The sequence below is a fragment of the Vulpes lagopus genome, chromosome 4 (assembly GCF_018345385.1).
Source record: "Vulpes lagopus strain Blue_001 chromosome 4, ASM1834538v1, whole genome shotgun sequence".
Lineage (NCBI taxonomy): Eukaryota > Metazoa > Chordata > Mammalia > Carnivora > Canidae > Vulpes > Vulpes lagopus.
This window is the reverse complement of record NC_054827.1, coordinates 99,128,645-99,153,078: the sequence shown is the minus strand read 5'-3', so window position 1 is coordinate 99,153,078 and position 24,434 is coordinate 99,128,645. Positions and strand designations below refer to the sequence as shown.

General features: G+C 39.0%; 1 protein-coding gene across 7 annotated transcripts in view; it reads left to right on the top strand.

The window, feature by feature from the left end:
- TJP1 (tight junction protein 1) overlaps positions 1 to 24,153 on the top strand; it is a 244,509-nt gene extending 220,356 nt beyond the window's left edge. For 2 of the 7 annotated variants that reach the window (XM_041751845.1, XM_041751850.1), the window contains 12 exons: positions 306 to 516; positions 825 to 925; positions 4,118 to 4,468; positions 4,801 to 5,040; positions 5,695 to 6,567; positions 6,722 to 6,819; positions 8,626 to 8,853; positions 13,883 to 14,058; positions 16,331 to 16,808; positions 18,416 to 18,633; positions 19,812 to 19,955; positions 22,611 to 24,153. In XM_041751845.1, coding sequence (XP_041607779.1) covers positions 306 to 516; positions 825 to 925; positions 4,118 to 4,468; positions 4,801 to 5,040; positions 5,695 to 6,567; positions 6,722 to 6,819; positions 8,626 to 8,853; positions 13,883 to 14,058; positions 16,331 to 16,808; positions 18,416 to 18,633; positions 19,812 to 19,955; positions 22,611 to 22,705 — 3,213 coding nt within the window. In that variant the 3' untranslated portion in view covers positions 22,706 to 24,153. The remainder of the gene's footprint in view (positions 1 to 305; positions 517 to 824; positions 926 to 4,117; positions 4,469 to 4,800; positions 5,041 to 5,694; positions 6,568 to 6,721; positions 6,820 to 8,625; positions 8,854 to 13,882; positions 14,059 to 16,330; positions 16,809 to 18,415; positions 18,634 to 19,811; positions 19,956 to 22,610) is intronic. The other 5 variants (XM_041751848.1, XM_041751847.1, XM_041751846.1 and 2 more) reach the window with 5 other exon arrangements.
- Positions 24,154 to 24,434: the final 281 nt, after the last annotated feature.

Genomic DNA, 24,434 nt, shown 5'->3' with positions numbered 1-24,434 from the left:
TTAAATTCGTATGCTCTTTTTCACTTTACAGAACACAGATAATGCTGTCAACTTGCAAGTATTGGGGCTATCTTAAAGTGAGCTAATGAGGTTGTTTTGTTTTGTTTTGTTTTTAATTGGGCTAGAAATTGTATTGAATTATCTTCTGGTTACAAGTTTTTCTAACATGTACTCTTGAGATGTTTTGGAGCCCAATTAGAGGTCCATTACCATTGGAACGTAGTCTAGGCTGTGACTTTCTTGGAAGGTGATGATTCTTAATTGTTATCTTGTGTCCTTGTTTATTTTTTTCTCTGTGTCTCCAGGACAAACATGCTTTATTAGATGTAACACCAAATGCAGTTGATCGTCTGAATTATGCCCAGTGGTATCCAATTGTAGTATTCCTTAACCCTGATTCTAAGCAAGGTGTGAAAACTATGAGGATGAGGCTATGCCCAGAATCTCGAAAAAGTGCCAGGAAATTATATGAACGGTCTCATAAACTTCGTAAAAATAATCACCATCTTTTTACAAGTGAGTATATTAAAGACCTTCATTTAGTTTAAAATGCCTGGGCAACAATATGTAGACAAAAATACTGTGGTGTTCAAATGCCAAAAGCTATTTATAACCTTTGCCTTGGAAAACCTCCTATTATGTTAACCACTGATGTTTGAGTGGAAGAAAATGTACAGCGCCAAAATAGAAATTTCAAAGGTGTGTGTCTTCAGACATTATCTTTCAAATAACTAAGAAATGATTGTTGAGCTGATGCATGCTGGATTGAATTCTGGCTTTGACAGTGTTCTAATCGTAAAACAATGCTATTAATTTATTTTCAGCTACAATTAACTTAAATTCAATGAATGATGGTTGGTATGGTGCATTGAAAGAAGCAATTCAGCAGCAACAGAACCAGTTGGTATGGGTTTCTGAGGGAAAGGTAAGAAACTTCCTGTTTAATGCTTTTAATAGATGATATGACTAATCTGAGATGCCTTTGAGTTAACCATTGTTTTCTAACTAGATCAACATATTAGAGTACTTTGGGGAGAGTTAACTTTTAAATTTTTATAATTTGTAGGGATCGTGAAAGTTGTTTTTGATAGTAAAAGGTTCTGAAATTTCCCCACCTATTTAACTACCACTTCAGGTGTGCTCTCTCTGAGTTCTCCAATGCTAACTAAAAGAGTAAGGTTGAGTTCTGGCTCTGTCCCTCCTTGTCTGACTGAGGAATGACTTAGACCCTGGCTTCAGTTTCCTCCTCTGAAAATGAGGAGAGTTGAGTGAGCTAGGTCCTTGTTTCCTAGAGTGCTGTCCTCTGCACACAAGATTCAGGACTTGGTCTGAAAGAACAAGGCATTCTAAAGGCAAGTAATGGCTGGGAAATACTCTACAGAGGGGCAGCACTGTATCCACCAGCATAGGAAGGGCTTTGAGAAGTGAGTAAAGAACATATTTTATTACTTTGTTTACCTTGGGAATCTTTTTCCTGCTTAGCACTTGTTCATATTGTTATAGCATACTAAGAAATGTTGGACAGAGCAGTAACCTTTTTAGATACAAATTCAGATTTTTATATACATTCAAATGGCCAGCTTTAAAATAACTCCTTTCTATTCCCAGTCTTTCTGGTTTTATTGCAGTCTTTGATGGGAAAGGTGTGTTCGTTTTTTGGGGCAAATTAATATAGCTGAGAGAAACTTTTGTTTTTTAATATCTTTTACCTTCGGTGTAATATTAATATGTTTTAGTTGCTAGAGAAGATTGAGAATATCTCTGATTTTTTGTTTCAATTTTTTATATTTCCTTGTTGGCTTGTTTTTTGTTGTGTTTTGCCCCCGCATGGCCCCTACTTTCCTCTGCCTGGCTATGGCTACAGATGCTCTGGCAATGCATGCTGCATGCTTAGAACCACCACACCCTTTATCCAGAAAACACAACCTCTGCAAGAAGAGATGTTAAATGTTTGCATCTAGAGGTCGTATCTGGTCTGCTATTCCCAACCCAGTATTATTATTGTGTCAGAATTGTGGTTTTTCTCATCAGTACCACTTTGGGGGATGCACTCTGTATAGTTAATTAGACCACTCTGAATAACTAGCATATCAGCTAGGACACTTGACAAATGGAGGTAGAAAAAACCCACTGCATCACTTTACAGAAACACACTATTATTAAGTTTTACTCATGTGGCATTTTATACAAAGGATTGCAGTCCTTTCCATACTAATCTGTAAAAACACAATTCTTTTAGCAGCTTTTGTCAGGTAGGATGGTTGATAATAACTAGTGACTGATTAGGTTTTATAAACCTGAAATGAAATTAGTTTATAAATGCACAAAGTATGCTGTCTGCCTATCAGGGTTTTTTTTAATCCACAAATCTTAATTTTCTGTGATTTCTTTTTGTGATATTATTGTGTGCTTCCTGTCTTTGCTTGGATTTAAAGATATAGGTCTAACTCACCCCAACTTTTTATGTGAGGAAAAACATCATTTATTATTAGATTGATGCATTTTGTAAATCAGAATAGCTTGTTACACTTTAAATCAAACTTGATAGATCTCCTGCCCCTTCTATTCAAGTATAATAATAATAGATTCTTAAACTAAAACCACTTCATTTCACATTGACTTTCCTGAGCAAACTGCTCTGGTCTAATTGCTAGGAAGAATTCTTTTTTGCAAGATCTGACACAGTCTAATACCCTACTAAACCAAGGAAAGTCATCCTGAGACTTTCTTAACATGTAGGCATATGTCATTTCTTGGTTCAAAGCAACCCATGGTTCTTGCTCACTTGTGCATTTTATACCACTGCAAAAGCTATGTAGGTTGGTGAATTCCAAGTCCGTTCTTCCCTAAGGACTTAAATATTTCCTTGGCTGGCTGCTGGGTTATAGTCTTCCAGAACCCTGGCAAGTTAAAGGTTACAGTAGATAGCAAAAAGACTTCTCTTCTGCAGCGGTCATTATAGAATTGAGAACCCATTGAGATTTCAATGAGAGACACTCTGCTATACAGCCCTGGAATTCTCACTCCCTGAGCCCAGCAGGTACTCTGTTGAAAACCAGAGCCCCTGGGGTGTCTGACATACCTTAGTCTTTCATATCTGGAGAGCAATACTCAGTGTCAAGCTTTTGAGAGAGCCAGGTATAAGACTGTGTGGAATGTTCCATTCAGGCTACTCAAGCCTTATGTTTGTCCTTCAGCCTGTGCTAAAATGGAAGAAGGATTATCTGAATTCTGGATTCCAGATCCTTCAGCGCTCATGCCCAGCTGGGCACAGTGTCCACCAGGCAAGATCTTCAGGGACTGTACTAATTAATCCAGGTACTAGTTTCAAACTAGTATCTAAATGACAGCCTGTTGATGCAACTCTTTAGATTCTTTTCCCTGGAATGCTTCTCCTTTTCTTTCTAGTCTACTCAGAAGATAATGTAGACTAATAAAAACCAACTCTGCTCTTAATTACTTAGAAAAGAGAAACATTATTGCATTTCTCCCTCACCATCCACTGGATACTACATCTGTGAAAAATAATAAAGACAATAATTCTTAATTTAATCAGGCAACCAGTACTTAGATGATGCTTTTCCATTGTGTTTTACAAAAACTTGAAGGTCAAATACCAACTTTAAAAAGTCATTTTCTTAATATATATATATGTATTTGTAAGGTCTTATGCAACTTGAACTGTGGCATTTATTTTCATAGTTACTCTTACATGAGCTGTTTTGTCAGTGTGTCCTTGTTTCTGTGAGTGTGGTTTAGCAAGATTCTCCCTCTTCACCTTGCTTTGGGCTGATAAACTAGTGACTGATTAGGTTTTGTAAACCTGAGTGGTGTCAGGGTTCCTTCGTTGACTTCTGGGGCTGAGCCTCAGAGTCCAGCTTTGTCATGGCTAACCAGCCAACATTTCATTCTTCCAAGCCCTTCAGATCTCAAAGGATGCTCTGTGTGTCTGCATGTGTGCTTGTACAATCTTCTTGACCTTTCCTTACCAGAAGTTTTGAGAAATAGATGTGATTTCTTCAAAGAAAAATATCCTTTTCAATCTCCCTTGTAAAATAAAGGCCATCTCTTAAAGAACTACTGAATAAAATTTTTAATTTACTTTTATTTGACCCAGGCGGATGGTGCTACAAGTGATGACCTTGATTTGCATGATGATCGTCTCTCCTACCTGTCAGCCCCAGGTAGTGAATACTCAATGTATAGCACGGACAGTAGACACACTTCTGACTATGAAGACACAGATACAGAAGGCGGGGCCTACACTGATCAAGAACTAGATGAAACTCTTAATGATGAGGTTGGGACTCCACCGGAGTCTGCCATTACACGGTCCTCTGAGCCTGTAAGAGAGGACTCCTCTGGAATGCATCATGAAAACCAAACATATCCTCCTTATTCACCACAAGCGCAGCCACAACCAATTCATAGAATAGACTCCCCTGGATTTAAAACAGCTTCTCAACAGGTAAGCAGCAAGCATTCAACGTTTTGTAGTTAGAGGTGCATTATTAAGTTTTAGAATGTGGTGATTGAGTTGAAGAATATATTATTTTGTCCTTTCTTCAGATTAAGAATTAATCTTTAATTTCAATTTGAGAATACCGAGGACTTAATTCTAAACTTTGTGTGTTCGTCTTACACAGCAGTATACTGAATATTTTTTTTAAATAAGGATGTGAGGTTATAGTTTTGTTATTCAGCACACTAAAATGTATGTCTACCAGCCCCTATAAATGGAAGTGGGAAGTTAGCAATAAAGAGAAACACTATATTTAAAATATTTTAAACACTTCACAGAAAGCAGAAGCCTCATCTCCAGTCCCTTACCTTTCGCCTGAAACAAACCCAGCATCATCAACCTCTGCTGTTAACCATAATGTAACTTTAACTAATGTCAGACTGGAGGGGCCTACCCCAGCTCCTTCTACTTCTTACTCACCACAAGCTGATTCTTTAAGAACACCAAGCACTGAGGCAGCTCACATAATGCTAAGAGATCAAGAGCCATCATTGCCGTCGCATGTAGAGCCAGCAAAGGTACCTGTGCTGCAGTGTTGCCTTCATTTGTCGCTCTCCATCAGTCTAGCACACAATCATTTTTGCTTTGCCCTTTGAGTGTTCCTTTTGCTTTTTTACTGTGGGCTTACACACCATAGTGCTTTTGAATCAATTATGAATCCTTTCAGTTTTGTAGTTTGCATGGCTTCTGGTGGTATAATGATCATTTGAAAATAGGCCTTTTAATTGGGATTTGTGCTTAATGTTTGTATTACTTTTATTTTTTGGCTTTCAGTATTTTCCAGAATTCCTTATAGTATGTAGTTGTGACTTACCATAAACATTTTTGTGTTTTGTAAATTATGGTGTCTATAAGTTTTCTTTATGATTTTTTTTTTTGGTGTCCAAATCAAGTGGAATCAGTAGTTCAGTGTATTGCTTTTGTACTAAATTTAATAATTATCTTTAACTCACTTTTCATTTAGAACATGCTAAAACATAAAAGCCTCCTACCTGCATTATTAAATTTTGAGCTTTCACTTCAACTAGCTTTCTCACTAATCTCTTTCTTGTCTTGGGAATAAATGGTAGAACGTGCCATTTTCATATATCAAATTCTTCTATTTTTGTCTATTAAAATAGACTAGAATTGAAAACAAGCCTTTGTACTGAACCGTGAATTTTTTTACACAGGTGTATAGAAAAGATCCCTATCCTGAGGAAATGATGAGACAGAACCATGTTTTGAAACAGCCAGCTGTTGGTCACCCAGGGCAGAGGCCAGACAAAGAGCCTAATCTGAGCTATGAATCCCAACCCCCATATGTAGAAAAACAGGCCAACAGAGACCTCGAGCAGCCCACATACAGATACGACTCCTCAAGCTATACAGACCAGTTTTCTCGAAACTATGATCATCGTCTCCGCTATGAAGAGCGCATTCCCACATATGAAGAGCAGTGGTCATATTACGATGACAAACAGCCCTACCAGCCTCGGCCTTCTCTTGATAATCAGCACCCTCGGGACCTTGACTCCAGACAGCATCCAGAAGAGTCCTCAGAAAGAGGGTATTACCCACGTTTTGAAGAGCCAGCCCCTCTGTCCTATGACAGCAGACCACGCTATGACCAGCCACCTAGAACCTCTACCCTACGACACGAAGAGCAACCAACTCCTGGATATGACATGCATAACAGATACAGACCAGAAGCACAGTCCTATTCTTCAGCAGGCCCTAAAGCATCTGAACCGAAGCAGTATTTTGACCAGTACCCACGAAGTTATGAGCAAGTACCATCACAGGGATTTTCCTCGAAAGCCGGCCACTATGAGCCTCTCCATGGTGCTGCGGTTGTCCCTCCTCTAATACCCGCATCTCAACATAAGCCAGAAGTTCTGCCTTCAAATACCAAACCTCTGCCTCCACCCCCAACTCTGACTGAAGAGGAGGAAGATCCAGCAATGAAACCCCAGTCTGTACTCACTAGAGTAAAGATGTTTGAAAACAAAAGATCTGCATCATTGGAGAACAAGAAGGATGAAAACCACACCGCTGGTTTTAAGGTAAGCATGTAACCATGCCTTTCCTGCCTTGGACTCCTGGGCATATTTGGTGAAGGAACAGTTCAGAATGCTTTGTTACTCTCCCTCCCCTGCTTAAATGAAGCCTCTTTTGCAATTATCTGTTCTTGGGGCATGTTTGTGTTCTGTTTTGCAGCCTCCAGAGGTAGCTTCTAAACCTCCAGGTGCTCCCATCATTGGTCCTAAACCCACTCCTCAGAATCAGTTCAGTGAACATGACAAAACACTGTACAGGTGGGTATGCTTTATGGTGTTTGTGGCCTACACCTGACTGGGAATCTGACACTTTCAGTCAGTGAAGAAGCCTTTTACTTTGTGAGGAGAGGAGAGGAAGGAAGAGGGAGATGTTCTTGTTTGTCTTTAAATGAAAACTACCAGCGTTTCTAATTAATTGGTGGCCTTAGAAAGAAAAAGACCTTGATTATGCCTTCTGTAACAGACCTTTGTTAATGCTTTTAGTATCAGGTCTTCCAAAAAGATTATTTTTCTCGCCAGCGATTAAAAATAAAACTTTCAAACCCCTACATTTGTATTATATTCTTTAATTTTAGAAGTGTTTTCAGACACACAAACTTTCAGTTTTTAGGGGTAAAGAAACAGACTCAGGTTGGCTAAAATAACAAAAATTAATCATTTAGTGAAATGATTAGTGAACATGTGCCATATTCTTGCCATTGCTCGAAGTACTTCAGTGCAGTGTGGGTAGACTATCTTTTTCCCCATTTAAAAGGAAGGTACTGGAGCAGAGAGGGATTGAGCAGCTTATAGGACTTGGGTATAGTCCTATATATAGACTATATATAGGACTCTACCCAAGTATACTTATGCTACTGTCTAGCATATACATTTTCTTCTTAGTAATGTCTAGTACTTTTTATGAAAACATAAACTGCTGTAGGGTTTCCTTTAGCCAGTATCATTAGCAAATGAACTATTTTACGTAAAATAAATTTGTAATTACTGAAAGCTTAGGTCCCCCCCCCCCTTTTGGGGTGTGAAACCTATTTATTTTTGAGGCAAAGTTTCTAAAATTCACTAAGTAGAGGATACATAACAATGTACCAACTTCCAATGGTTTTTGACTTAGGAATTTTCAACTTTACAATAGCGTGAAAGAAATTATGCATGCAGTAGAAATACTTCAGATTTTGAATCTTGATTTTTTTTTTCCCCCATGTCTGATACAGTACTCTCTGCTGATGCTGGGCTGGGGGCAGCTCCCAGTCAGCCACAGGATCAGGGGCTAAGTTTAGACAATTAAGGAGTTAGTACACTGAAAACCATTCTGTATCCATACAGCCATTTTGTTTTTCATTTTCTGTATAGTATTCAATAAATTATATGAGATACTCATTTTATTATAAAATAAGCTTCGTGTTACATGATTTTAGCCAACTGTAGGCTAAAGTATGTGTCCTGAACACATTTAAGGTAGGTTAGGGTAAGCTATGGTGTTTGGTAAATTAGGTATATTAAATGCATTTTTGACTTAGGGTATTTTTACCTTATGATGGATTTGTCAGGATGTAACCCCTTTGTAAGTTGAGGAAGATTTGTATTAACTTGCTTAGTTTTTTTTTCCCGCTGCTTCTTGTGCCCTCTAGAACTTTGGACTAGATAGAGTTATTTCCTTATATGAGAGTCATTTATCAATCCTGGATTAAAGTTCTTAAATTCTCTGTTATTACTTGTTGCTAACATTGGTGTATGTACTTGGATAAGTTCTCCACTGTCTTCCTTACATTCCCTTTTCTCTTTCTAATTAACTGCTTCTAACCTGCTGTAAGGCTCTATAACCAGATCATTATCATCAAGCTTTTTAGATTGTGTTAAAGGCCTCAAAAGCCAGAAGAGAGGGCTGCCTTTCGAGTATAATGTATGAAGGCATGGGATTTGGAATGCCCATTTTGACTGTTGGACTGCTCAGTACAATCCTGAATAACCATAGCAGTGAAAGGTCATGATAAAATATTTATATATTCCATTTTCTTTGTAAAAGTAATATCTAAAAAAGTTGTTCCATTTGTTACTCATTGTCAGGATCCCAGAACCTCAAAAACCTCAGATGAAGCCACCTGAAGATATTGTTCGGTCTAATCATTATGATCCCGAGGAGGATGAAGAATATTATCGAAAGCAGCTCTCCTACTTTGACCGAAGAAGTTTTGAAAACAAGCCTTCTGCACACATTCCTGCTGGCCATCTCTCAGAGCCTGCCAAGCCAGTTCATTCTCAGAATCAACCAAACTTTTCTAGTTATTCTTCGAAGTAAGTTATTTCACTTAAGACTTAACATTTTAAAAAAAGGATACATAAAGGTTCAGTTGCATAAAGTAGAAGTTAATCACGTGAAATTCAGTATGTTTGGGAGGAATGCAGTTAAGTCCAAAATAGATGATTCTGGGCAGCCTGGGTGGCTTAGCGGTTTAGCGTTGCCTTCAGCCCGGGGTGTGATCCTGGAGACCCAGGATCGAGTCCCACGTCAGGCTCCCTGCATGGGACCTGCTTCTCCCTCTGCCTGTGTCTCGGCCTCTCTCTCTCTGTCTCTCATGAATAAATAAATAAAATATTTTTTAAAAAAAAATGGATGATTCCTGTCGCTCCAGTGGTTCAGTGTTGCGCATAGTTTCTAGCTCTCGTTTGTGTGTGTGTTTTGTCTTTAAACTCTGATAGCACATACACAAAACTTTTCCCTTATGAAAGATGTTAAAATGTTTTGAGTTAAGGGAGTAAACTGTGAAGACCCTGAGTGTTAGGTGAATCATAAGTCACCCCTCTGCACAACACACTTAATGCTGGTTCTTTCCTTCTTTCCTGATTTTGCTTTTTAAATATGAAAGCCTCATGACAGGGAGTGACATCATTTGAGGGAGAACAATAGAGAGGTTTTTTTCAAGATGAGAAAGAGCTTATCTTTTTTTATTGCTGGAATTGAGGGGACTTTAAGGATATCTGGTCTAGTTTTATGCGTGAGGAAACCAAGGTCCAGTGAGGTGAGGTGACGTGACAAGGGTAGAGAGGATCGAGCACCCAAGTTTTTGACTTGTAGTTGTCTTTTCCCTATTCTGTGCTCCTCCCTTCTGTTGACTTGTCTTTTGGGGGTCTTGTTGATTTGTCTTTCTTTCTTGGGGCTTTTTTGCTGTACAGACCCAACTGAGATTGGGTTATAAACTCACATAAGCACAGGTGGTGGATTCATACTTCAGCAAAACAAACCCACAAGAATGAGAAACAGATGTGGATTTATTACATGGCATTCATTTGCACCATTATGAGACCCTACTGATAAGCAAGTTGTGAGTTCAGACAAGAAGAAAAGATCCAAAACTGTTTGAGAGTCTCTGAGTTCAGTGAAGTAAGTTCTCTGTAAAAGGGTCCATCCAGATCTCCCTTTTGATTAACAGAACTCAAGTGATTAGGGGCATTACATCTGTAAATCCCTGTCACAGCAGCACCTACAGTAGTGCTTGAGCAAATGATGGGTACTATTGTTCGGCCTACCAAAGTTGACAAATCAAAAAGCCATCACAAATCACTCTTGCAAAAGCACTCAGATTTTCAGTGAATTCGATGCTTGGGATTGTCTGGACTTAACTATCATTTGTCATTTACTTTTGAGTGGACATTTTTTTAGAATATTCTTTAAAACTTCTAATATTAAGAACCTAATTTTAATTACCACTCTTCTCTTAGACATCATTTGAGTGAAGATTTAAAACCTTTTTTTCCACTGTTACCCATTTAAATCTTTGTCTAGAGAAGAAAGCTGTTTATAACAACCATAAATGCAAACTTTGAGTACTGCAGTGGGTCTCATTAAATGCAAACAGGGTCTTAGACCAGTAGTCTACCCTACCATGACAATAGGGAGGTGCCCAGTATATCTGGAGAGAGTGTCCAGACTCAGACAGTGAGGTGAGACTTAGTGAGCTTACTTTTACTTAAATCATTAAACACATTCATTCCTGTTAGAAGCAGGTCCAAGGGTGTAGTGTAAGGAGAGAGATTTGATTTAATTTGATTTATTGATTTGTCTTTATTTTATTTATGTACTTGGTAAACAGAGTCCAACCTTAAATTTAGGAATACATTTAGGCCTAAAATGTAAGTAAGTCTTTTCAGAGAATGAACTAACAAAGCATTTTTGGGTTTGACTTAATGGGGTTTTCTACAAAGAAAGCTTAATGACCTATTTGTGCTGTGTAATTTTCAGACAGGGTCTAAAACACTGCCTGGTCTGTAGGGGGTGGGGACTCAGCACAGGACACAGTGTACTAGGGGTGTCAGCTGCCCCCCCTTTCCATTAATGCAACCCTGGGAGGAACAAGTCTTAGCTGGTCAGAGGTTTCTCAAGGATATATTGCCTTTGACAGAAATAGATAACCTTTGTGTTTGTGAATATGCCCAGGACTCTCGAGTGTTTGGCTTTGCCATTTCCTGTTGTGTTACGGGAGCAGGGAAGTGTGACTTGAAATGGACACTAGTATACGTTTCCTTCCTTTGTTGGCACAAAGTAAAAACTCTGGTTGTGCTGTGTTTCCCCATATGGGTATCCGGTGGGCAGAGTGTTGGGAAAGGGGAGTGACGGGTAAGATAAGGATGACCAAAAGAGAAGGTGTTTCTCTGCTGTCTCCTTCTCATGCTGTTATACTCTTGTGCCCATTGAAGACAACTTTAATAACTGGAAAATCATTTAAAGTATATGATCCTCTTTGTCCTGTATTTCAAAACCGTTTACTGTTTTCTCGGTCTCCCGTACACTGCCTACAGGCCTTTATTTTCTAAAGTAAAATATAGATATAGCAAAGTTGTCTTCTTCCGGGTAACATATGCCAACATGCCATGTAAAAATACCCCTCAGAAATAAATGGTGGCAGTTAGGGGAGAAGTCTACTAGCACAGGACAGACACCCCAGAAATTGAGTGGCTATCACCTGTCTTATAGTTCCAGAGAGCTGGCTTGGAAGTGGGGAGGTTAGGAAATGTGGCTCAGACATTCATCTTCACAGCCAGGGAAGAGTTCCCAGGACTCTACAACAGGGCTGGAAGAGCAGTCCCCTTCTGCATCTATGCAGCTCTCCCAGCCCAGAGACTCAGCTTCTTTGAGGCATCTAGGGAGTTTATTGTCACTAGAATCTCTCTCTCTCAAGAATCCACTTATTTTGAGACTTCCAGGTCTCAAAATAAATGTTAGCAGGTTTCAGCTTTTTAAGAACTGAGCAAGACTGACGTTAGGTTGTGTCTCTTTGTGTGTGACATTCGGTGAGAGAAGCTGTGTGTTTCAAGCTTGGCAGCTTTCCAGACAGGCTCCACCCATCCCAGGACTTTGCTCTGGGACTGGGGATGGGCAAGGTCTTGCTAGGAAAGAGTACAGGTTAATCAGTCATGTTTCAGGGACACCTGGGTGGCTCAGTGGTTGAGCGTCTGCCTTCGGTTCAGGGCGTGATCCCGGGGTTCAGGGAGCCAGTCCCGAATCAGGCTCTTTACATGGAGCCTGCTTCTCTCTCTGCCTGTGTCTCTGCTTCTCTCTCTCTCTCTCTCTTTCTCTCTCTCTCTCTGTCTCTCATGAATAAATAAATAAAATCTTAGAAAATGAGTTTCAAAGGCAGGCGTATATTCATTGGTCCATTCCTCATTACCCTGCTGGGCATCAGCGTAGCCGGGTGTGTTATACCACTGCTTCTTGTGTTTTCACTTAGAGGATTTCTTTTGCCCAGCCTTTTTTCTTTTAGTGGAGCACTTCATTCTTATTCAGAGCTTGCTGATTATTCTTAGTCCGGCTCCTTAATTTAGTTCATTTCTTTGCTCACCACTAGCAAGTGAAGCCCGAGGGCAGGGGTAGAAGAGAGATCAAGCACCTTGTTCCTCACTAGCTTCACAGTTAAAATATGTAGAGGGCGGGTAAGCGGACAGTCGCAGGACCTACCAATGTTACTATATTTTAATTTATTGGTGATTTTCCTAGCTTTAATGGGAGTTAGTGGTGGTTTCTTTTACAGATCAAATTATTCTGAAATGGTGGATGTTAATTGTTTTGGTTGATATTTTAAAATGACATTTGAGTTCCGTTTGCTACAAATGTACTTAGTTAGATTGACCATTTTCTTTCATTTTTCTATTGCGCTTGCTTTGCCATCACCTAGATTTCTTGGCTCTTACACTAGCTATGACTACTTGAAAAGGAGCATCAAGTGGTAAGACTGGCATTGATGTGAGGCTGTTACATAAGGTGTCCCTCACTGCATCACTGGCATTATGTGCACTTTCAGATTTTAAAGTCCTCTTCAAATGTTTAGCATAAGTGCCTGAAAGCAATGTAACAGTGTAGTTTTAAAGCCAATACAAGACTAGACTTCTTCAGTGAAATTTTCTGTGAAAGTACATTCCAAATGTCTGCTTTGTTTGTGCACATAAAGCCAGTGCAGCTTTGGCTCTCTGCAAAGGTTTAGATGGCAGTGTTGTAATTATGGGTCTATTTTAAAGATTTCTTCTGTTTGAATTTTATGTGCTACATATTAACAATTGGCAATATGAAAAAAATAAGCATGCATGGCACAATTTAACTTAAATGAGCCTTGTAAAATCAAGCAATATCTGCTACTCTAGCAGTTATTAAATGAAAAACATATCTAGTAAATAAAGGTCAATTTTCAAGTGAAAGGTGTCCAGTGTTTTTAGTGTCACTGGAACACAGCCACACCCATTTCATTTATATATGATGGCTGTTTTGGGGCAGAGTTTGAATAGTTGTGAGAGAGACTGGCCCAAAACACCAACAACATTTACTATCCAGCCCTTTACTATAAAAAAAAATTTTTTTTAATTGCCAACCTCTGGTCTATAAAACCATTTTTTTTGTAGTGCTCTGTGCCAGAAGCCAAGGCGTTTTATACCTTAGATACCAAATCAGAAGTGAATCTAAGGAAGATTTGGGCCAATAAATATTTTTTTCAAAATATTTGGAAGACTTTCTCAAACTTCTCAATCATTACTGTTTTTTGTAAGCAACACAATTAATATTACAAGTATACCCAAAATTTCATCTGCCTTTTGGTTGCCATCTTCTGGATGTTTTACTAATATTCTTTAAGTATCTGTGCTGTCTTTACATTTCTTGTGCTGATAAATGGTTGAATTTGTTTGTACATTTGGGTAGAGTTAGCCATTTATACTCATAAGAATATTTTTGTGAAATTCTAGATTTTTCTTTAACTCAAGGATACTTAGAGGATGAGAACTTATTTTGTAAATGTGAATCTATTTTCATATGTTGGCATTCTCTTCATTTTTTTCACAGGGGAAAGTCTCCTGAAGCTGATGCCCCTGATAGATCATTTGGTGAGAAGCGCTATGAGCCAGTCCAGGCCACTCCCCCTCCTCCCCCATTGCCCTCCCAGTATGCCCAGCCTTCTCAGCCCGGTACCAGCTCCTCTCTTGCCCTCCACACGCATGCCAAGGGGGCACATGGTGAAGGTAGGAGAGTTAGCATTCCTGCTGTAATAGAGTGATACTTAGAAAATTGAATTCTTGCAGTCTGTAAGCAAAAGGGTTTTTCATTTAAAAATGCATACTTGAAACTTTTAGGCTGAGAACAGTGAAAACTAAGGGTTTTGGTAAATAAAAGTACATCTCCTGTTTTTATGACTATGACCAATGTATCAGACCAGCCTTTTAGCTAAATAGATTTTAATCTATTAGATTAAAATAGATTTAATAGATTTAATTAGATTTAATACTAGATTTTTTTCTATTAGATTAAATAGATTTAATCTATAGATTTTCATGTTTTACTAGCACAGCTCAGTTTCTGGAAGTATTTGTTTGCCAGTATGTCTGAATCTAAATATTTGAATGATAGTTTGTAAAATTACAAACATTATGCTCCTTCCTCACATGTGGATATAGGAAAGCTTTGAGGTTCCATATAGCTTGTGTCCCTTAGCACCTTGCAGTTAGGTACTGTGGCGGAATCCCAGCAAGGTGGCCAACAGCTCTCTCGTTGGTTCATCTTAACAGCTGTGCCCTGTGTTTCTGCCCACACTCTCTCCTTCACAGCTCTTTGAGTGGTAACTGTTTCCCCTGACCCATGCGATCTCTGGCCCTGGGCCCTGGGCCCTGGGCCTGGCTCCTCTCCCGCATCCTGCTTGCATCATCTTTCCTTTTCCCTCTGCCCTTAGACATGTGCACTCAACTAGTCCATTGTTCAGAGCACCTTGTTCTGTCCCTGCTACCTCCTCAAACTGTGTCTCTTTGCCTTCCATCAGACTCCCCTCCACCCCCACCCCCAAGAGGGCCTACTGTCTTTACCTCCAAATGCTGCTTGTCTTATTTGCCCTTTCAAAAAAAGGATGGTCTATTGTACCCTAAAAATCTACTACGATTTATCAATTATCCTGTTGTCTTTTTGCTACTACAGATATTTCTCTATTATTTACGTAGGAGTCAAATTCTAGGACAAGTCTTTAACCAGATGAGCTGTAGAGTCTTAGTGGCAGATTGAGCTTATTACCCCATGTTAGGAATTTCTTTCCACACTGTGCAGATAAAGTTTTAATTCTTGCCAATCCTTAAGTGCCTTTTATTTCTTTTTCTTACCTTTTTGCTCTGGCAAGGACTTTGAGTAAAATGTTGAGTGTAAATGATGGGAGCAGACATCTTTGCTTCCCCATCTTAGGGAGAAAAGATTTATTATTTCACCCATACCACGTTAGCTATAGGTTTTTCTCATAGCTACTCTATTATGTTTTGGATGTTCCCTTATTACCTTCCAGTTTGCTGAAAGCACCTGGTCACATGCGTTAAGATGATCATGACATTTTTCATTTTTCTTCTTTATTCTGTTAATGTGAAATATATTGCTGTGTTCACAGAAATTTGGGTTCTTTTTTTTTTTTACAGTATCCTTGTCTGGTTTACTATCATTGTTGTGCTAGTTTCATAAAAGAGAGCCTAAGACATATTCCCTCTTTCTCTTTTTTTCTGAAAGACTTTGTTTTAGCATTGATGTTATTTTTTCATGAATGAGTTGCTAGAATTCAGTTGATACTACTTGATACTGCCACCAGTGGTACGTGGAAATTCCTGTCCCGCATCTTTGCCAACTCTTGACATTACCAAACTGAAGTGTTACCAATCGAATGGGTGTGAAATGGTATTTGAAGCATTTGGTATTACAAGTAGTGGGGTTGAGTACCTTGTATGGTAAACTGAGCATTCCGGCCTTCACTTCCATTGTTGCCTCTGTGGAGCTTTGCCCATCTTCCATTTGGTAAAATTTTTTCCTTTGGGTGTATAGGGGTTCTTCAGAGGTTTTAGATCCTAATCCTGTGCAGTTAAACAGTTTTAAATAGCTTCTCCCAATCTGTGGCTTTCTTTTTGGTTTTAGTTAGGTGGTGGTGTTTTGTTCGTTTTTAACATAGTGGTATTGTCATTCTGTTTATAATTTGTTACAGATGTTGGAGAGAGGATACCGAGACACTAGTCTCGGGAGGCCTAGACTCTTAGCAGCCTGACCCTGACTCCAAGGCAGCAGGATACGCTAAAGCACTACATATGTCCATGCCCCTCCTGGTCTGTCAGTATCACAGACAGCCACCAGGGCTCAAGAGCCACCTTCTGACAGTGTGGACCCTGATCTGGGCCTTGACTCCAGCACTGGGACAAATTATTATGGGAGAGATCTCAGAGGGGCTGTTGAAACCTCTGAAGAGGTTTTAAAAATGCTTATATATGTTTATTCTTTCAGGAAATTCAATATCACTGGACTTTCAGAATTCTTTAGTGTCCAAACCAGACCCACCTCCATCACAGAATAAGCCAGCAACTTTCAGACCACCAAACCGAGAAGATACTGTTCAGTCTACTTTCTATCCTCAGAAAAGTTTCCCAGATAAAGCTCCAGTTAATGGAGCTGAACAGACTCAGAAAACGGTCACTCCAGCATATAATCGATTCACACCAAAACCATACACAAGTTCTGCCCGGCCATTTGAACGCAAGTTTGAAAGTCCTAAATTCAACCACAATCTCCTGCCAAGTGAAACAGCACATAAACCTGACTTGTCTTCAAAAGCCCCTGCTTCTCCCAAGACTCTTGCAAAAGCACATAGTGCAGCACAGCCTCCTGAGTTTGACAGTGGAGTTGAAACTTTCTCCATCCATGCAGATAAACCTAAATATCAAATGAACAATCTCAGCTCAGTGCCTAAAGCTATTCCTGTGAGGTAAGATATTTTGCCTGTTTCTTAGCCTTGTGATTTGTCTAATGTGAGTGTGGCATAGTTTATGTGATTTGGGACTCAAAATGAACATTTTAACTTCAACTTTAGGCTGAACAGTGTTGTCCAAAACATTGTTGTGATGAATGTCGTTATGTACTCACAAGGGGTACAAGATAATAAAATAATAAAACACAACCAAGTGTGGTCAGTAGGTGTTGGCATTATCCATCTTTACTAGGAAATGAGGTTGAGTGACACTGCAGTTTGAGCAGAGTCCCACAGCTAGGATGAGAGGAGCTTACATTCCACATCTGACCTCAGAGCCCAGACTCTTAACCAACCAACCATAGCTTCCCATAACCTCTAACCTTCGGCTGGTGAGATATGCTTGGAGAATATCTGAAAATCATCATAAGCATCTGTGTTCCTTGTCCACTCTGTTCAACAGTGACGTTAGAAATAAAAAGGTAACAACCTATCAAAATGGTTGTTAAAAAATCAGTAGCTCTTTATAAGTTTTAATGAGTAAGCTATCTGAGCAAATGAGACAAAGTGAGCTTCCCTGGATCTAAACCCATATGCTCGTTTCCCTCTTGTCCTGATGTGGTGACTAACCAGACCCATTCTGGCCACGCAGAAGCTCATCTCAGCCTCAGCTTCCCAAATCCACTTATATTGTCAAGCCACCTGTTGAAACAGCAGGGCCAGGAGGGCCACCTGCAGTCAGCTTCCCAAGAGCAAGAATGGTCCTGAAAACGTACTGCCTCCTTGTGAATCTTTCCAGTAGCAGAGGCCGGGAAACCTGTTCTCTCTCACACACAGCAACATTGTCCGTGGTGCTCTGGTCGTGTGGGAATGAAGCTACAGCTTCCCTTCACATACTTTGGCATTCCTGCTTTCTGCTCACCTTTAGGTTGGGACTCAAAATTTCACTCCAAGAAGTCTTGATAGCCTATATTATTGGTAATATGTTGAGACTACATCCCCTTGGCCTTTGGTATTCTCTGTGTACTAAGTGAATATACTGTGTTTTTCATGGATGCTTGACGTGTACCCAGACCAAAGTATTACCTCATCGTGCTGTAGAAGCCATTGATAGCAGGGGCTGTTTGATACTCAGGTAGTGCTGAGAAAAGGCCATAAGTATGCAGGCTCAAAATCCTAGGGAGGTGGGGACTCTAATTAATACTTATCAGGTCTTAGATGCTTTCAGTTCTAAGATGCACCATTGTCTTATGTATCCCTAAGAAGGAAAAAAAAAGTGCTACCAATTAAACCATGACTGCTAGTTTTAAAACACAAAGTTCATGGATGTTAAGAGGTATTTCTTAAAACCAATGAACTATAGTAGTTGGGCGAGCAAGGTAGTCAGGCTTTGTACATCCTGGTTGCAGAAATCAGTAATGAAGGGAAATTGATTACTTATCTTCAGAAATGAAATTGATTTCTCCAGGAAGAATATGATTTATTATTTTCTTGAGTAAAATGGGTCACTGAAAACTTCTTGATGATACAGAGAAATCAACTAAAATGAAACCAACTGTTAGAATTGTAGTGGAGATGCCTGTGTATCATTGAGGTTTACTCATCGGTTGTTTCTGACCTCTCAGCCCGACAGCTGTGGAAGAAGATGAAGATGAGGATGGCCATACTGTGGTGGCCACGGCCCGAGGCGTCTTTAACAACAATGGTGGGGTGTTGAGTTCCATAGAAACTGGCGTCAGTATCATCATCCCCCAAGGAGCCATTCCGGAGGGAGTCGAACAGGAAATCTACTTCAAGGTCTGCCGAGACAACAGCATCCTCCCCCCTTTAGATAAGGAGAAAGGTGAGTGTGCTTATTTTTCTGTGTAGTTACACTAACTAGAGTTGCCCTCTGTGCTCTTCAAAGCTTGTATGTAGCACTCAGTTGAGAAGATAATCTGGACCCCTTTGCTACTTTGCAACCCCAGCATATTCCTCCCACTGGGGAAGGGAGGTGCCCTGCAGTAAGGCGAGGGGAGAGGTGAGCACACTGGACTTGCCCACACAGTGGACTTTACTTTTGATGCGAAAGTACCTGTGGCTATTTTTGTTTATATCCTTCGTCGAAAATTTTATTGAAAACAAAGGATACAAAATAGAATACTATTTCACCAAAAACTTAAAAGGAGAAGTGATAGACATAAACAGTTTTGAAATGAACTTCTAATGGACTAACATTATCCTTTGTTGTGATGGTAAGGAAATTACAGATTATTTTAAAAATCATAGAAATGACTGTAACATTACTAGGGTGAGGCAAAGTTCCTGTTTATGTTAGAAATATGCATATTCTCTACTTTGTCATAAACTTGATTCCCAGATTAATTATTCTGCAAGAAGTTTTCATGTAATATTTTTTTTTCTAATTTTTCCCTTCAAGGTTTTACTTAAATTCAAGTTAACTAAGTATTAGTTACAAGAGTAGAATTTAGTGACTCGTCATTTACATACAAACCCAATGCTCATCACAACCTAAGTGTCCTCTTTTATCCCCAACACCCATCTAGCGCACCACCTCCCTTCCAGAAACTCTCAGTTTGTTCTCTGTACTTCTGTTTTGCCTCCCTCTCTGTTTCTGTCTTATTTTCCTTCCCTTCCCCGATGTTCATCCATTTTGTTTCTTAAATTATCTGCGATTATTTTTAGTTGGAATGTGCTAGAAGTGCAAAATACACCCTGATTTCAGAGATTTACTATATTGATTATATGTTGAAATAAATATACTTTTTATATATTGGGTTACATGAATATTAAATTTATTTCACCTGTTTTTTATTTCAGTGTGGCTACTAGAAAATTTTAAATTTTAAAATTTAAGATCCCATGTGTCTTCATTGTCTTTTTATTGGTCACTGGGGCTGTAGAGAATTAACTGCATTTGGCTTTAAAGCAAATCATAAGAACATGGGGGTGTGAGGAGAACTGTGGTCTGGAAGGAAGAGGCCATCTAACCTACCACTCCCACTCCCTCTCCAACTGCAGGTGAGACACTGCTGAGCCCCTTAGTGATGTGTGGGCCCCATGGCCTCAAGTTCCTGAAGCCCGTGGAGCTGCGCTTGCCACACTGTGCGTCCATGACTCCTGACGGTTGGTCTTTTGCTCTAAAATCATCCGACTCCTCGTCGGGTATGCTGTCTTCACTCTGTCCTTTGGGGGCTTTGGGTACTGTCATTGATTAATCCCTGGGCTGTTGGAGCTACCAATGCTGTTTGTGAGCAAATCTCTACCTCTGTTCCTGTGGCCTTGTAGGCATCACCAGTGCTTTAAAATTTCCTTGTGGTGCATGCATAAATGAATATGGAAAGGCTCAGAAGTTTCTGCCTTTTAAACATTGATGATTTGGCTAAAGGATAACTGTTCCTTGGAGTTTAAGAAAATTATTTTTTCTGTCAAAATTATTAAGATGCAGTGGGAGAATTGTTACTGCCCTGTATATATAGGCATTTTCATCTTATTAAAATGATTTGATTTCTTTATTCAATAATTTTTATTTTTGGTTACCATTCTTTAATTTCTCAACCTACAAAGTATAATACACCAGAGAAACTTGAAATACAAAAAATACCTCCACTGTGATCATACTTGGCCATGGTTTCCCAGTGTAAAACTCTTAAGTATCTTCTATTATACACACTACTTTTAAATGGCTTTTTGCTCTTAAGGTCATAGCTTCAAAGCTTCCATTGCATTTTCACATTTCTTACTTCCTTGGGTGACTACATCAGTTACCAGTTGAAACATTCTATATTTATGGTATAGATCACTTTAATTGAACCTCATATAGAAAAATAAGAATTTAAAGTTTTGCTTTTGAATTTTAGTACACCAGGTGAGTATTATTGCAGTTTGAATATGAAATAGAGCTTTAAGGTATAGAGATAATAGGAACATGCTCTATTAGTACCCAAGATTAGAAATTATATATAAATCTGTATTTCCTGATACCTACAAGTAGAGCTAATAAATTAATTCTATTTTTATTTATTTATTTATTTAAAGATTTTATTTATTCATGAGACAGAGAGAGAGAGAGAGGCAGAGACACACACAGGCAGAGGGAGAAACAAGCCCCATGCAAGGAGCCCGACATGGGACTCGATCCTGGGACTCCAGGATCATGCCCTGGGCTGAAGGAGGCGCTAAACCTCTGAGCCACCCAGGCTGCCCATAAATTAATTTTAATACAGTAGATAGTAGAGCTATTTCCTCAGGGACTCCACTGAGAAGCATTTTATTAGCCTAGTTTGAATTAATGAATTAATATTAATGAAGCTGCATTTTAAGCATATATTCTGAAAGATTGCAGCATGAGCTCTGATTATTTTCTAAACCAATTTAGGATAAGAATCTTTAAATATTTTTCCCTAGATATTATATGAAGCATAAGTGATTTCTCTGTTTGTTATTCCCATATTTTAAGCTACAGAATATATACATTATTTTGTTAGATTGAAACAACTTTTTCCTGTGTTAAATTTAAGTACATTCACCTAGAACAGAAATATGTGTGATCTTCTGTGGATTTAGAATGCTTTGCTACTATAAATTTCTTTTCAGAAAGTCAAGGGTAGATTTTTGATAATGACTGACTTAATCCCAACAAAAGTTAGTATACTAGAAAGAAACTCAAGACAGAAGTTAAGATTTTTTTTATTTACTTTCAAGAGTTGAAGCTCTGCTTCATTGCCTAAACAAACTGTTGTTATCTGCAGTATGGCATAAGCCCAAATAAGTTTGTGAAGTGATTTAGCCTCTGTTTAATTACTATGTTTTAAACTGCTGGGCCTGTCGTGAGTCAGAAACCATCAGGTGATGTACAGCTCAGTGTGGGCAGGGTCTCTCAACCTTAGCACTTGTTGACATTATGGCCAGATGATAATGCTTTGTTGTCGGAACTGTCTTGTGCATTGTGGAACTTTTAGCAGCAGCATCCCTGGCCTCTACTCACTAGGTGTCAGTTGTGACAGGTAAAACCATCCCCAGACATTGTCCCATGGGGGTGCAGAACAACTCTTGGTTAAGAACTGTTGCTGGAAGGAAGGCAAAGGTCAGTAACTTTGTATACTTACCTTGGATGCCATAGAGACATCTGCCTTGACACTTGGCGTCCACTACCCCAGGCTTCTTTTTTTTTTTTTTTTTTTTTTACCCCAGGCTTCTTAATTCTAGCTATTGATCTCAGATCACCAAGAGCTTATTAAATTCAGATACTCAAGCCCTGCTTCAGATTTAACAGTTGATGGGTTTTCAGAGGTCCATGAATGATTTTGTTGTACAGCCAAGATATCAGGGTTGAGAAGTTCTTGGTCCAGACGTAAAGTGATTTGGGGGGAGGTAAAGGGGAAGGAAGGGTCTTCAGGAACCAGATTCTGCAGAACTTTCAGGCGTTCATTTGTTAGTCTATAATTGAGTGTGAAAAATAGGTTCTCATACTCAGTTAATTCTTGTCCCAACTTTCAAAAGTGCTGTTAATAATTATGTGGACCTAGGCACCAGTACTACGTCAGGCATGTATGGTCCCCCAACTTCTGTTCATTGTTTGAAAAGGCATAAACTTGAAAACACAATAAAAGAGAAATCTGAAACTGCTTTGAATCCTTAGATTCCAGTGGGTCTTCATTGAAATATAGCACTTAGCATTTTGATCCAAGTACATATACTGAAGAGATAGGAGAAAATTGTATCTGAGGATATATATTCATGTTTGCCCCATGATTACACAGCATCACAGCTAGCGATTTCACCAACTGCAAATGACAAGCACTTCTTTTTATCTCCTAGGTGATCCTAAAACCTGGCAAAACAAGTGTCTTCCTGGAGATCCAAATTACCTTGTTGGAGCAAACTGTGTTTCTGTCCTGATTGACCACTTTTAATTCTTAAAATATAGGAACTTGATTAAATAATGTGAAACTGGGTTAAACTTACTAAATCTAAATGGAAGCACTCTATCAAGTATTATACTTTCCTTAGAATTGATACTGCAGTTCTTAGTATTAAGCATTTTGTCTGAACAGATGAAGATTAGTGAGCATGCCCCTGCACCGTGGTCAGAAAACATGCTGCAGACTGCGTGTTTGTGATGGAAAAACCGTCAGTATTGGCTGGAGGGTCAGAGATGGTTTGCTTTGTAATGATTTTTGTACTTTTTTACAGTCACTGCTTACTTCACTGATTTCCGTTAAAATACCAGCCAGTAAATGGGGTGCATTTGAGTTTTATTCTTTCCAAAGTACACTGTTTCAAACTTGATTATGGCCCTGGCTTGGCATACACATTTTATTTTATTATGCATGAGGTAATATGCACACATTTAAAAAATATACCTGGAACATATAAACCAGTGTAGTAGATTTAACAGAAATGTACAGCAAGGGGAATTTGTAGCTTTTGGGGGGTGGGTGGTAGGGAATTCAAGTGAAGACAATTACTTATTGTATATGGAAACACAGTTTTTTAGGGAAGGACACCAAAGCATGTGAGACTGGTTCTGTGGCCTCTTTGGATCTATAAATTAACCATATCACCACAGACATACTAACCAGCAGGAATGCCTTACCCTCATATTTTTAATTCTTAGATCATTCTGTGTATTACTAAGTTTATATGGCTTTTGTGCACATCTAGTTACTGTATCATGAAAAAGATTGAGTAAATTGTGGATTTGGTGGTTTCAGAAATGTATAATCACCCAGAGAAAATAATGGTGTGATTTGGGGATTCCCCACCCCCCCACCCCCCCCACTCCCACCAAGGGGCAGTGGTGGTTTTTCTGTTCTTTTGGCTATGCATTTGAAAATTTTGACGTTTTAAGGATGCTTGTACATAATGCGTGCATACCACTTTTGTTCTTGGTTTGTAAATTAACTTTTATAAACTTTACCTTTTTTATACATAAACAAAACCGAATTTCTTAAGGCTACCTTTGTATTTCTCTCCTGTACCTCTTGAGCCTTGAACTTTGACCTCTGCAGCAATAAAGCAGCATTTCTATGACACATACAAGGTCATTTTTTAAAGAAAAAGAATGCACAGAGTTGTTACATTTTTAAGTGCTGCATTTAAAAGATACAGTTACTCAGAATTCTCTAGTTTGATTAAATTCTTGCAAAGTATCCTGACTGTAATTTGTGATACCATGCTGTGCCCTAAAGTGTATTTTTTTACTAATAGACAATTTATTATGGCACATCAGCACGATTTCTGTTTAGATAATACACCACTACATTCTGTTAATCAATCATTAGGTGTGACTGAATTTCTTTTGCAGTTATTAAAAAATCTCAAATTTCTAAATCTGCGGAATAAAACTTTTTAAAATAAATTGCTGGTTTAGTCTCTTTGCCCACTGTTTCTAATTTTGTGCAACTTTATTATATTACCCTGTTTAAAATCCCGCACATTGGCCCTCATCACCTGTTTACCCTGTCACCTCAGGCCTGGTGGGACACCTGCCACAGCTGATGCACTGTGATGGACCGAGCAGTGCTGGTCCCTGAGACCTTGAGGCAGAGCGAGAGTCAAAGGAGGCTGACTGCAGAATCCTGGGCAGTGTTCCCACTGCATTTGTAAATATACATAGAGTTAGTATGCATTTGTGTTCCT